Genomic DNA, 14,632 nt, shown 5'->3' with positions numbered 1-14,632 from the left:
TTAAACACATAGCAGACGTTAACTGTAAATATACAAGTGAACCAAATGACTTTTTAATTTTCTACTACGGGCAAAGCCGTGCGGGTACTAGTGGTGCAACATCGATGGCAAAACATTGATGTTTCAAAACATCAATGTTAGAAATTAAAACATCGATGGTATTGATACATCAACCAAAAAACATCGATGTTTTCAAACATCAATGTTATAAAACATCGATCTTTTTATCAATATATAACATACATTTTTGAATGTACTACACTACAGATTTACATATATGATTATCTCAAACAAATGTTTCTTAGTAGATCAGTAAATTCTTTTGGCATTGCGTCAATTCGTTAAATTATAGCTATTATTTCAGAAATTTCTAAGCAGCCGAAGGATATATTGACAATACAGAACCTCTCTCAAGTCATGTATACAACTTAATAAGAATAATTTTACAACATCTTGATACTATAATGATTCAAAAATTGATAGTAAGACATCCAACGATTAATACAAACTAGTATAGTGCTAAGAAAATATTTTCGAACTGAATAAAACTAAAATTAAATCTACATCAAAAATGAATCTAAGAAAAAATGTATCATAGCGCTTACCGTCATATTATATTCTCAAAAATAATCATGAGACAGAGTTGTGCAAATTATACTATAAATACAGAATTAATTCTAACAACTATTTTTTAAGAGAAAAAAATGTGTTGTACTGTTAGTGTTACATAATTAAACACAAATCGTAAGTTAAAGAAAATGCTAAGGCAACTATCTAAAATCATAACTTAACTTTATTTGGATTCCACATACGAAAGGGCTTCCAAATTGCCCTTGCAATGCGAACTGCCACGAGACGACCAAGATCAACAAAAATCGAACTATCGAATGCCACGAATCCACGATCCATTAACAGAAAGACAGCTAACTAAATTGAACCGACAGGTGGGAAATTTGCATATCGAAAAGCGCCCTCTTGCGCACAGGTATATTTGACGATTTTTATGGAGATTTTCCACATAAGTAAAAGAGAGACGAACTGTTGGGGAAAGCCGATAAGTATTATAACCCCCAACATTTGGTGCTGACAGTTTGGAGAAAAAGAAGTTTGTTCACTTTGTCTCCCAGAAGCGCATTTCTCTTTTTGCTGACTATCCCACCAGTCAGAGAAAAAACTCCTTCCGAAGGGACGGAAGTTGCCATCACTGTCAAATACTTTAATGCAACTTTTACTAGTTCTGAGTTTTTATAGTTATAATTTTTGCCGTAGTAGTGTACAGGATTTTCCTTTAGACTGAGAACTGGAGCCTTGAAATAGACTACAAGTTCCGGCACCAGTCTGCCTGTGTCGAGTTCTTCCAACAGCTTTGACCTCTTCCTCACACTCCAATTTTCTTCTACCATTTTGTGGTGGTCTTCCCAAAAATCATCCTCTACGCAGAAAATTTGATCTTATAAAATGTGTATAAATAAATGAATTTTTTGAACAATTCCATAAGTAAAATTAATTACCTGGCTAGCAAATTGGAGCTGGAGACACGTGTCTGTCATCAGATTCCGACGATTCAATCTCTTCCTTAATTTCACTGTTCAGATTTTTGAAACGCAGATCGAGCAATGATGACATAGCAAAGAAACGATTATTTTCGAGGTTACCAAATCTTATTGGAAATTGTTTCAAAATATTGAATTTCAACTGCTCAGCAAGCTCTGAAGTGCAAACCACGCCCTTGATTTTCTTTTCCATCAGCTTAACGATTGGTATAACACAACTTGATGTTAGGAATGTTTCTCCAGATGCTTGTTTTGTAGCAAATTCTATGCTTTTGTACAGTGAGATGAACTCCATCAAAAACTCCACGTCTGAAGCTGAAGGCATTGGTGGGGCTGATTTACTGAAATTTACGATGCTCGCCACATCCTGTCTTAACTTAAGAAATCTTTCTACCATGTAATAGGTAGAATTCCATCTAGTTGATACGCATTGAATTAAAGTGTATTTAGTGTTCTTCTTAAGTTTATCGCTACCTACCACGCTGTGTTTGAACCATCTGACAATGCTTTTAACTTTACCAAGGATTGAAACTACATCTGGCAACAACTCATACGATTTTTAAGCCATTAAATTCAGTAAATGAGCAAAACAGTTACCATGCTTTTGTTTCCCATATGCTTTTTCCACTGCACCTAAAATATTCTCCCCTCCATCAGTTACAACAGCAGTAACTTTTTCTTCTTTTATACCCCATTCAGAGCCTGTGTTCACTAGGTGATCAGCCAGATTTTGGGCAGTGTGACTTTCATGCAATTCATAAACACCTAGGATGACAGGTTCAAGCTCCCAATTTTCAATAAAATGTACTGTTACACCAAGAAAGCTTCTCGTTTGGCACGTTTCAGTCCAAATGTCAGTAGTGAGACACACATTTTCCAGTCTCTCTTTCACAATATGGGCAACCGTTTCATATTTTCGATCGATCAACGAATCAATTGTTCTCCGTGATGGAACTGTATACAACGGCACAGTTACTTTTAACAAATGCTTAAAACCCTCATCTTCAACTATTGAGATAGGCTGGGAATCCCTACAAATCATGTATAATATAGATTGTGACACTTTGCTATGCAAATCACCACCATCTCTTTAAAAGAATTTAAATTAGAAAAACTTTCTCTCAAAGTTTTTTGATGGAATTTTGGAACTAAAGCATCTTTATTCATTATTGCAGCATTCAAATTAACAGGTTCAAGTTGACGCAGCTCTTCTGATAGGGTTACAGTAATTGAAGAACATGGAATGGGTTGAAAGTCTGGATTCTGCGATTTGTCTTTTGCTTTAGGCTTCTCTGAGGACTGAAAATGTTTTTCATGAATATCTCCATGCTTTGAACACAGGTGTCCAATCAAGTTTGTAGTGTTTCCAGATGATTTCAGGGATTTCAGGCAAATATTACATTTAGCTATTGCAGAAGAGGTTTTCGAGAAAGATTTCCAAATAAGACTTTTAGGCGGCATAGTCGAACTCCAGAAAGGTTTCCTCACTTCAAGTAAATTCTTATTTCACAGCATAATTTCCACAGTAAAAAGAAGCACTTTACTTCACGACACTAAATAAAACGACTAAAAACCTTAAGAACTTTATGTCTGCACTAGGATTCTCTAACCAATTACGTACAACACCACATTGCGCAAGTCAACAGAAAAAAATAAACAAATCAGACAGGAGGAAGCTTTCCTGCCGCAGCGCCGTTTATGTTTATAATACCATTGAACAAAATCCCTATGCTCGTTTTGAATGCATTCCTTACTCCATTGAAGCGGAAATGGTTTTGGGAAATTCTAGTTAATCTAAACATCGACAGCAGCCGATTTACTTTCTTTGATTTTTTTCTATGTTATTTTCCAAAAAATGTGGATTCATTATATATCTGAGCCTATTTTGCATGTTTTCAATCGATGTTGCTTCTCTGTGAGAAATTTTATTATAATTTTCAAAAAAAAAAAATTGAAAAAATATCGGACCAAAAACATTGATGTTCCTAAAATATCGAAAGTAAAACATCGACATCGCACCCCTAGCGGGTACGGCTAGTTTTTCATAAAACTAAACAACAGATAGTTCACTTTGTGTGTTGAGCAAATAAATATTCACAATCCCTTGCTTTTTCAGATTTGAATAGTGAGCAAGTGGACGTTTTGATCGACAAAATTGAAGAGAAGCTGATGATACACATGCACACAACAGTTTACCATCTGATAACCTCCGAGAATGAAGAGAAAGATCTGGCTCTGCAAAATCGAATTCGAGCTTTGAACTGGATCACCCCTCAGAGGCTCGGCATGGAGATCAACGAGAGCCTGCCCGGGGTTAGAGCCTTGGTCGATGATGCTATCAATGGTAAGTAGGATATTGAAATGCTGTCCAACTGCATGAACATGATAGTTACTAGGACTCGACCGATGCATCGGCGCCGATGGTTCAACAATTTAGCCATCGGCATCGGCGGCCGATGCTAAATTGCAAGAAACATCGGCCCATCGGCCTTAAAAACTTCGAAAAGCCGATGGAATTGGCCGATGTTTTTGAAAAAAAAAACGACCTTTGATGTTTTACCTTTTAATACAAAGTAAAGGTTGTTTTCATATAAAATTGTTTACTAAATTTCAGTATGAATTTTTATTTGAGTCACCCCTGAAAGAGTTTTTAATACTGCATTCAGGTACCAAACAAATTAATTATTGCGTTGTTTCTTGCTGCTGGATGTACGTATGTATCTCTCATAAGTCATAACTCCAAAATGGTAAACTGTAGAAGGATAAGTTTTCGCGTGTGGGGTGTGCGTACGTTCCAGTTGGGCACTTCCCTTTTTGCTTTCGATCGGGTGTTCTGAAAAGCCTGTTTACTCATTTTTTGTGACTATTAATTACTTATTTCAATGCAAAACTAAGATAGCGTCTCAGACTGACGGTCATTAGGTGATATATTGCCGAATTGGAGACTATGGAAACAAATATGAGATGGCAAAACCCCGCTATTCATTTTAAAACACTCTGTATTTTAAATCCGCCACTGCAAGTCAATACAAACTCGGGTGCAAGTTTCGGAAGGGTTTTTTTGCTCAATGTTTATGATTATTTTGAACTCTATTTTTTACGACTATTTTGAATTTCCGAGAACACTTGTGTGCCCCTCCTCCCACTCCCTCAATTTCTGAAATTAAACTCTAGTTATACTCCTGAGTTGTTTAAAACTAACACCATTCATAAAATTAGAGATTTTTTTTTCAAACTTTATCTATTGTTTAGAAAGAATTTAGAGCATTAATTTAAGAAATAGATTAAAGAAAGACGTTTTGAATGGTGACACAATTCGGAAATCGAAGGGACTTTTGAATTTTTTCTTCGGAAGTGCTGAAATAGATTCAGAAACTCTTCCGAGGTGTTGGTTTTAGCGGCTCTGTACTACAAATATTAGGCCGAGGTTGGGGCCGAAGTGTGAGTTACTGCAAAATCAGAGGGTGATACCCCCCCCCCCCCCTCCATTTCATAATGCGCCATCTTTTTTGTATCATTAATAGCGATCGATTTTTTTTTTCTGTTGTAAGTAACTATTTTTATGTATTTATATAAAATCAATGAATAAGTTATTTTCGTTTTTTATAGAAAAGTTTCAAGGATTTTCTATTATGCAATTTTTTAAATTTCAGAAAATTACTGTTAAACTGAACAATTTAATTTGAACTTGTTTGTAAAGCTTCATAAAAGATTAAACAATCTAATTGTTCAATATTATGTATGCAAAACATCAGATCAAGTAGTCATATGTATTCAGTTATTAACTTTGTGTAAATATTGATTTTGTTTATAGCTGCGTTTTAAGAACCTCGCTCTTTTCATGGCAATTTTTTTTCCAGCAAAATTTATGTCACTGTTTTAGTTTTTTGAAAAATGCAAAATTTTCTATTCATAAATTTTAAATAAGAAAAAATATTTCTTTTATGATTTAGTATTGTAATTTATCTGTTATCTTTTTTTTCTTTAATTTGATGACTAAAAAATGTCTACGTGCAATCTTTCCAATTTAATTGCGTAATTTGTTGACGGTTTCATAGTTTTATTCTTAATTTTTTTTGAATGATTTAACAACATAATTTAATGTTTTTTAACTATGTTTAGTGAACTTAAATCCATACATCATTACAATATTACTGAAATCTTAGTTATATGTTCAATTTAAAAAAAAAATCAATTGTTTATTAAACAGTCTTTTTGTTTTTCTTCCTTTTTTCTTTCTTTCTTTCTTTTTCTTTTTCTTTTTTTGGCTGTTGTTCTTTATCTTTCATTGTACAGCAGTCAAAAAAGGAGAAGCATAACTACACCCTATATAGATTGTACGTAGTACGATCCAAAAGTTCGGGACAAGCTGTATAAAACCTTACCCAGAATAGTTCACATTACAGAAGCACATCCACCTTCAAAAGTTTACCTTGAGGGACTATGTACTTCTGCCAGTGTTGATATAACTTTTGGAAACACTTCTGAAAGCCATTTTTCGCTACCTTCTATGATGCAGCTTTATCTTCTCCTGACGGGGGAAAGCATCGTCCATGCAAATGTTTTTTTGCTGGGAACAGGTAAAAGTCACACGGAGCTAAGTCCGACGAAACGTTATGTTATTTGTTTGTCATATCAGAGTATTGACCAATCGAACAGTGCATCCTCAGCATGAAAGTCGCCTTCTTCCCTACGATGAAGTTAAAGCAGCAGCGCAAGAGGCCTTACAGGAGGTTGCGAAAATGTCTTCCAGGAGCGCTTCTAAAAGCTATACGAACATTGGCAGAAGTGCATAGTCGTTCAAGTTGACTATTTTGTAGATAGATTTGCTTCGGTAATGTGAACTATTCGGGATAAAGTTTTATACAACTTGTCCTGTAACCTTTAGATCATACTACGTACGTATGAGTTTTCAACTTACTATTTCATAACGTTTTTGAGTGACGTAAGTTTACGCGCATGAAGACATCACAAGAGAATTTGCGATAATTAACTGAGGAAGCGTTCAAAATGGATATTTCGGTCATCTACATGTTCTTAGGTACATACGCATGTACAGATGTGCCGAAAAAACTTGTGAAGTTTAAATTGGGTGATCGTAAAATAAAAAGTTAGGTGAAAATCTGATTTTTTTTTTTATTTTTTGCGATTGCAATTCCTTATTCGTAGAAAGGAAGTAAAGTGAAATGAATCAATCATCCTTTAAATCTCTGACAATTTTATCAATTTATTTCTGTTTGATTTTTTTTTTTTTTTTTGCCATCGGCCAACGGCATCGGCCATCGGCCATCGGCCATCGGCCATCTTTGAATAATCGGCCAACAATCGGATTCGGCCCATCGGCCAAAAAATGCCATCGGTCGAGCCCTAATAGTTAGTAGTTCAAACTACTAACTGCAACTTACTGTCTGACTGCATGGACATTTTAGTAAGTACTATTGATCATCCAAACTACTAACTGTAACTTACTGTCTAACTGCATGGACATTTTAGTAAGTAGTCTTGATGATGCAAACTACCAACTGCAACTTACTGTCTAACTGCATGGACATTTTAGTAAGTAGTCTTAATTATCCAAAACTCTTTTAACCAGAACCTTGTTTAAGAAATCTGTTTTTCTTGAACTTCATTTTTTGGTAGTTAAACAATATGTTTTTACTTTAAAGGTAATGTAAGGGGATGTTAAGGAAAGAGAAACAATTTGCACAATTCCCTTTAGAGGAGATAGTAAATTCAAAGCCAATCTGTAAATAAAATAGTTTTATTGAGGAACTAGCAAAACCCGCACAGCGATGTCCGTGCTAAAAATTTAATGGAAGTCCGTTGAATAAAAAAAATTGATGCCCCCTCCCCCTCTGATGTGAAATGATCGTTTTTCTTTGTATAAAATGCATACACACCTTTTCAAAAAAAAAAAACTATTTAAGTTTCCTTGGAATTTAAAACTTTTCGTCCAATCATTAAATTAGATTTACAGTTGCTTTAAAACTCTATTTAACAAGTGAAGCGGTTTTTACTGCAATTTAAAATATTTCACCAAATAAACAAAAAAAGACATCAAATAATATTTTTCAAATGTAAAAATGATTCCGCAACTCTATTGTTTATTGCCAAACTTGCGCAGCAACCATGCTATCATAATCCATCCGTCTAACAAAAAAAAAAAAAACATCCCGTGGAACATTCAAAAATCATCGTCAGAAAAAAAAGAAGAAAATGTCGTACATTTCACCCGGATAAAAAGAAATCAAAAGCTTCTTTTATTTCAAAACAAATCGCCAAAACAATAAATTTCATTAACAGTTGCCGTAAAACAATAATCCTAGACTGAACTGCTCAGCGCCTAACGCGCCAAGCAACTACGCTACCGGAACCCAGCCCTTTTGCGAGTGAAGCGGGTGTTTTTTCTTTGGCAATAATAAATGTTTCGCCAAACAAGCAAAAAAGTATGAAATCACATTAACAGTAGATTTTAAATCTTTATATATTAAGAGCTGCGTTGCCCGGCTTTGCCCGGTCTGCCTTAAGAACAAAAATTGTGTCGAGTGACATAAAACAATAAATAAAAAAAGAATAACTTAAATAAAAGAAGAAAAAAAACACCATGCAAAATTACCCTTCCAAACAATGATGACAGATATTAAAATACTTTTAAGAAATTAAAATGCAAAAGATGGATTTTAAAAGTATAATTATGGAAACATGAAATAAAATAAGTTTAAGAAATAAACAACGGATTCAAAAAGCATAACCATGGAAACGCGAAAATAAAATGATTGACAACCTGAATCAAAATGACATATTTCAAAATTGATTTAAAAACGCTTGTAACTTTTTTTCCTTTGAAGATAGAAGCTAATTTTTTCGACCATCGCTCAAGAGAGATCTGGAGTAAAAAATCTCGCTTTTTCCAATGCTGTCAAAAAGAAAACTGTGGGACAATTCCTTCACTTTTTATTGATAGATTTAATGAAGAAAGTAATGCCTAAATTTCAGCTGAGCCTAAAAAAGTTCGAGATAAAAACGCAAATTACTCCCGCCGTAATTAAGTTAGAGCATTGAAATAAATTGTTTAGAACGCAGAAAATTCTACCCTTTATAACCATATATAATATTAATATGTGCAAGTAATTTTTCACTCCTTTAATAGCCAATAATAGGCAATTTACGTGAAATTTGGGCCTAAATTTGAATAAAAAAAGAACTATTTATCGGATTTTCTAGAATTATAGCCTATGTTACTCAGCAAGAAAGCACCTTTCATGTAGTGAAAGATTTTTTCAAATAGGTGGATTGGTTCCGGAGATTACCTCAAAGATATAAACACACAAAAATCCGCCCTCTCTCTTAATAATATTAGTAAAGCTTATTTTCTTAACTGCAAACATATGCTTCAAAATAAAAATCAGGTTTATTACTAGCACAATAATGATTAAAGTTTGTTTTATTTGTCTTATTAAGTTTACATTGTGTGTTATAATTTTGTATGACACCTATTTAACAAACTTATTATTTACAGTTATAGTAATGTAAGTGTATAATCTGTGTCAGACTAACGGTAACGTAGTCGCTTAATGATATTGGCAAATAATAAATGGATTTGGGACTTTAAGGCAATGTAACTTTAAATTTCTTCAAATAATTTTTTTAATTGAACTTTGATGCAATTTAATGGCTATTTTATTTATTTGCAATGATTAGACACTTACTTATTATACGCTCGACCAGGAATCACACCAAACTTTTTCGTAAAAAGATTTCAACGGCTGAAGCCCTTGGCAATTTTCTCAACATTTTTGGAGCCAAAGACTACGTAATATTGTGTCTCGGCTTTCATGACCAAACATCACCATTAAAAGAACATTTAAAACTTTTGCTAATATCTAAATTAAGCTGCCAACTAAATTCCAGAAATCTTTATACAGCACACAAAATTTCCATTAAGTTGTCTTGTTACACAATTTCAAACAATCGCCAAATCTTACTACTTATTTTCGAAACATTTTGAAAGAAAAATTTTAGCATCATTTTATGGTCACCAAAAGTATCTCAGCATTTTGCGACAATTTCTCTATTAGTGACAGACCATTTTTCAAAGTAGGGAAGGGAAGTATTATCCAAGGTATCTCAAAAGGATTACCATGAATTTAATAACATTTTAAATAGCATCAGAAAGCCACAATAGTTGAAGTATCCGAAAACAACTAATACAAGTATAGGGGGATTATGGCAGGCTACATTTTTTAAAAAATCATTTTGTATTTCAATAGCCAAATAAAAAAGGTTTTGGACACCATGTTCAAAAAAAAGAAAAAGACAAATCTTTTTAAACAAGTGAAGATGGGATTGATAAAACTTTTTTACATCCATGTGGATAAAATTCATCCATTTGATTTTCTATGAGAAATGTGGAATTAATAAGCCCCCCCCCCCATGCAATGCCTGGTAGTAAGCTAGTGCAATTAAAAATACATCACATTTAATAGTTACTTTGCAAATGAATACATGTTTAAATCTTAAATTTAAGTTTTGGGGGCCTCCTGAGAGTCAGTTTTAAGTATTCTCACTTATCCGAAGTCTGGTCGCAATCACTTGGGTCAATGTTGTGACTATAAAGGATTGAATACTTCAAAAAAAATTAATACAGACAGGCTAAAATGTCGTATCAGTCAAGTTTTCTCTCAGATTGCTGCTGGTCCATCAGATCAGCAGTTCAGAATGCCTTGTCTATAGTTAGACCCACCATCTTTCATTCCGGCAAATACTAATTTTTTACTGTTATGAACCTGGTGTTATTTATAATAAGAAAGTCGCCCGTCATGGTATGACGGTTGGAAATTTGCTTCTATGTACATTTGAACGCTGTGATTGCCTATTTGGTGATATTTTGATAGTTTAAGTTAAATTTGGTAATTTAACCCTAACTCCAGTGGATTAAACATTAACTCCAGTAGATAGTGGTCATTGTTGACCACTTTTACGTTTCTTTATTCTCCTAAAATGAGTCTTACCAGTAAAACAATTAAGTCTCCGGATCGAGTTCAGCCTTGTCACGATAAAGCATTTCCCTGTATGTTAAACATTACCAAAACATATTATCAAATTATTATGCTGTGGCGCAAGTTTCATTGTTGAAACACGTGGGTTACTTTATCATTGGCTATTATTTATATGAGGATTTAAAACTAATCTGAAAAGAAAATGTATAATTTCTCAGTGAGTGAAAATTTTTCATAATGCATTTTTTTTTTTTTAATTTGAACTTCCAAATTTCTTTGTAAATGAAATTATCTTTACTTGATTTCATGTAATATATCTTTGTAGATATTGTTGAAATGGACTCCAAAATCGCTCCTCAAGAAAAGATTAGCTGTATTGTGAAGTGCAGCAGGAATATATTCAACATAATCAACCTGTGCCAAGGAGTCACTGCCAGTGCCGATGAGTTCTTGCCGGCAATGGTCTACATAGTCCTGAGAGCAAATCCAACCCGACTGCAATCCAATATCAAGTACATCACCAGCTACAGTATTCCTATAAGATTAAGAAGTGGTGAAGGAGCTTATTATTTCACCAATCTGGTAAGCTCCATTTTGCTGTTATGCAGGGGTGCCCACCCCCTAAGAGCAAGGGCGCACCCCCACCTAAATATCACGAAAGATTCCTCCAAAAGTAAAAGCCCCCCAAATGAAAAAAATACCCCCCCCCCTCCAGGTGGGCACAACTGTGTTATCCATGTTGTTAACCCTTCAAAGCTATTATAAAAATGCAGAAAATATGTATTTTCTGTCTCTGATTTTTGCCCAATTTTTTTTTTCTCACAGTTCATATTTAAAAAAAATGTCTTGGAGCATTTAATCATTTTAGAGCTTAGGGCATTATTTGCTTCTTAAAACTAACCCTGTACAAAATATAATCTTGAAACTGAACAAGTAAAAATAAAATTTATCATGGCAGAGCCAAAGAGAAAAAGGATTTAATTCCAAAAAGGGAAAGCATTTTAATAAGCTGCATTTTCTGCATCATTTACATCTCTAAATTCTATTTTTTTCTGATGAATGCTAAACAGCTCTCATTTAATCATTAGCTTTAAATAATTGAAAAATTTGTTCCCTCCATAAAGTTATTAGTGATCATTGTGAGTCAGGGTCATATACAGGGGGGGGGGGGATTCTTAGTGTTCACCCCCCTCCCCCCGAAAAGTTTGGTTTGACATTTAAATGTTCGTTTATATTAAAAAATTTCCGAAGAATATTGTTCCAAAACTCAGATATCTTTCGGATGTAAATTAATTGCATAAAACGCTTTCATAATAGATAACTCGATGACTTGGAACATTAGCACAAGTAGCACAAAGCTCCATATGAAAGTTTTAAAACCCTCCCCGAAATTATTTTCCAGTTACGGCCCTGTTGTGAGTACTTTACTTAGTTAATATTAAATTATTACTAATTGTACTAATATTGGTTAAAGCCTTAGTGTGCAAAGCTGTATTTATAAGCAGGGCTTCAGAGTTGGAGAGAAAACGACTGGCTCCGACTCGCGGAATTTAGAGTCTTCAACTTCGACTCCTTTACGCAAAAATAAGTTCGACTCTAAATGCTGTCAGAGTAGTGGACTTTAAGAGAAAATTTCTGAATTCGACTCCTTTATCTCAAAATCAGTCCGACTCTGCAGCCCTGTTTATAAGTCTTGAAATCTTCTCATTTTAAGGTATATTTTTTCTTTAATCACTTCACTGATTTAATTCCTTCTATTTTTCAGTGCTGTGCTGTTCAGTTTATTGAAGACCTGACCTCGGAATCTTTGAATCTGAGCAACGAAGAATTTGAGCGGTATCTTTCGGGCGAAGTTCCTGCTGGTTTGAATGAGGAAAATGCAACAGAAAGTGAAGCATTACGTATGATGCTCCAGAGAATTTCTACATTAGACAAAATACAAGAAAAGTTGGATGATATTACCGTAGGCATGGTTGATTTGAAAGATAAAATTGCTCAATCCGTGGTAATACATCTTTCAGTTATAACTTTATTAGCACTAGTTTTTGATAAATAATTTCTTTAAAAATCCATTAAAAGTTTTTAATTCTTGTGCCCCACAAGAGTAGGTGGCACCTCAAAATAGTTGTGGTTTTTTCTTTCATTCTGAAACTATTTTTGGATACTTGCAATATCTATACAACATTTCCATCAAACATTTTGGAAAAACATTTCTTACAGTTTCTGTAGCAAACATTAGTATTGTTGCTCTTCAGCAACAATAGTGGCATGTATCAAATAAATAACATTGGAGAAAGTCAAGGTTTTATGCAATACTCTTTGTAACTGATTTATTCTTATGTATTGCAATACGAGCAAAGTATTTAGGCTGTTATGTTTACTGGTTAGTTTGTCAGTAGTCAAAATTAATTGTAGCATTCTTTTTCTTAATTATGTGTCAGTAATAATTATATTATTAATATGCCACCGCACATCAGTTATGTCAACTAATTTTCAACAAGTTTTTTGTAGATAAATCATTAAATTAAGATTCTCAATCAATAATTATTATAGGTTTTCAAATTTTTGATATGTGCCACCAGTGTCGCTAGATACAAAATGTGCTATTTAGACACTTTATGCTTAGAAATGTCATTTTTTCCTTGTTATTTAACTAAAAGTTTGTTGGTGGAATCTTTAAATTCATATATGTATATTTGTCAAATTTTGTTTTTAGGAAGATGTAAAGAAAAAGCCTTCAACACCATTAATTATAAATCCAAAGCCATATGTTATTCCAGCTGGTACAAATTTGAATTTAATACCGAAAATGCTCCGCAACAGAGTCGTGATGGAAGATTCGCCGGATGATATACTTGTGGACATTGACAGCAAACCGGAAAACGGGGACAAAGATGCCCAAGAGAACAGTGCAGCTAACACAGCCACACAACTCGCCTTCGGTGATAATCCACTTACAGACTTTCATAGCATGTCCTTGACTGAATCAAAAGTCTTGTGTCCTGACAGTCATGTTACCATGATGCAACCGTTGCATGTAACTCTACCTTCACAAGCCAATGGGAATAATTGTAAGCTGTTTTCTGAAATGTTGTCTGAGAACAGCAAGGCTGAGCCTGATGTCAGCCAGACAGAAAATTTTGAGCCAGTAATAAATATAAAGGACCTCGAGTATCCCACCGAAATATTCCCTGACAGCGAAGAATCCTCCAGAACAGATGAATTGAGGCCTGTAGATTCTCTCGACTACATGGACAATGTTCAGAACTCTTCCGTAAGAGGTTTGGTTGATCCACTCTCTCCTGAAGCCAGTTTCTTGGAAGAAAATTTAAACCTTCCTCCTCCACTACTGCCTGTTGTTGTACAAAATGTCAGTGCTGATGGAACTAACGATAGAATTTAGTTACAGAATTTGTAAATTTATTTATTGTGTGCAATACCAATGAAGTAATAAATAGTTTGAAATTGATGTTGAATCTTCAAGCCATCCTTTAATCCTGTATTTATGAATGATTTTAAAAAAGAATAAAATTTTATGAAATGAAAATCATTGCTTTTTATTAACTTCATATTGAAACACATACTTTTCAAGTTATATGAAGTAATAAAATTTTTAATCTCCCCCCCCCCCCTAAATAAATTTAAATTAAATCCTCAAATAGTTGCGAGTAGGATTGACCACTTGCACACCCTTCTGAGTATGGAGGTCATAAATGACCTTAGCTGTACTCTAAGCTATCACTTCAGGATTTGTAATATGTGTTAAAAAACCAAGAGTTCTGGCGAGGGTGGGGGCTTGAACCTCAAACCTTCCTCACAGCATTATTGGTTGTAATAGGACAGTTCTTTTATCCTACACTCTATAATTCTATTCCAATATTAGGTGTACTGTAACAGAAACTTGTGTTTTAGGCGGAGTTTTTAATTAGTAATATGCAAATGACAATCTCAGCCATATACTGTTTTGAACTCAGTACTGAAGTAGTGATATGTTTTGAGTGCTTTGTGATGAATTAAAAAAAAAGGACAAAAATCTTTTAAACAGTTTCATGAAGAATAGTGTAGAGCAGGGATTCCCAA

The 14,632-nt window shown here is 34.0% G+C and overlaps 1 protein-coding gene across 2 annotated transcripts in view; it reads left to right on the top strand.

Moving 5' to 3' along the window:
• LOC129229758 (rab5 GDP/GTP exchange factor-like) overlaps positions 1-14,051 on the top strand; it is a 31,685-nt gene extending 17,634 nt beyond the window's left edge. The window contains exons 5-8 of one of the 2 annotated variants that reach the window (XM_054864130.1): positions 3,670-3,897; positions 10,878-11,134; positions 12,318-12,554; positions 13,269-14,051. In XM_054864130.1, coding sequence (XP_054720105.1) covers positions 3,670-3,897; positions 10,878-11,134; positions 12,318-12,554; positions 13,269-13,955 — 1,409 coding nt within the window. In that variant the 3' untranslated portion in view covers positions 13,956-14,051. Of the gene's footprint in view, positions 1-3,669; positions 3,898-10,877; positions 11,135-12,317; positions 12,558-13,268 lie in introns of both variants that reach the window. The other variant, XM_054864129.1, reaches the window with a different exon arrangement.
• The last annotated feature ends 581 nt before the right edge of the window (positions 14,052-14,632 follow it).

The sequence above is a fragment of the Uloborus diversus genome, chromosome 9 (assembly GCF_026930045.1).
Source record: "Uloborus diversus isolate 005 chromosome 9, Udiv.v.3.1, whole genome shotgun sequence".
Classification (NCBI taxonomy): domain Eukaryota; kingdom Metazoa; phylum Arthropoda; class Arachnida; order Araneae; family Uloboridae; genus Uloborus; species Uloborus diversus.
This window is presented reverse-complemented; position numbering and strand designations above follow the sequence as displayed.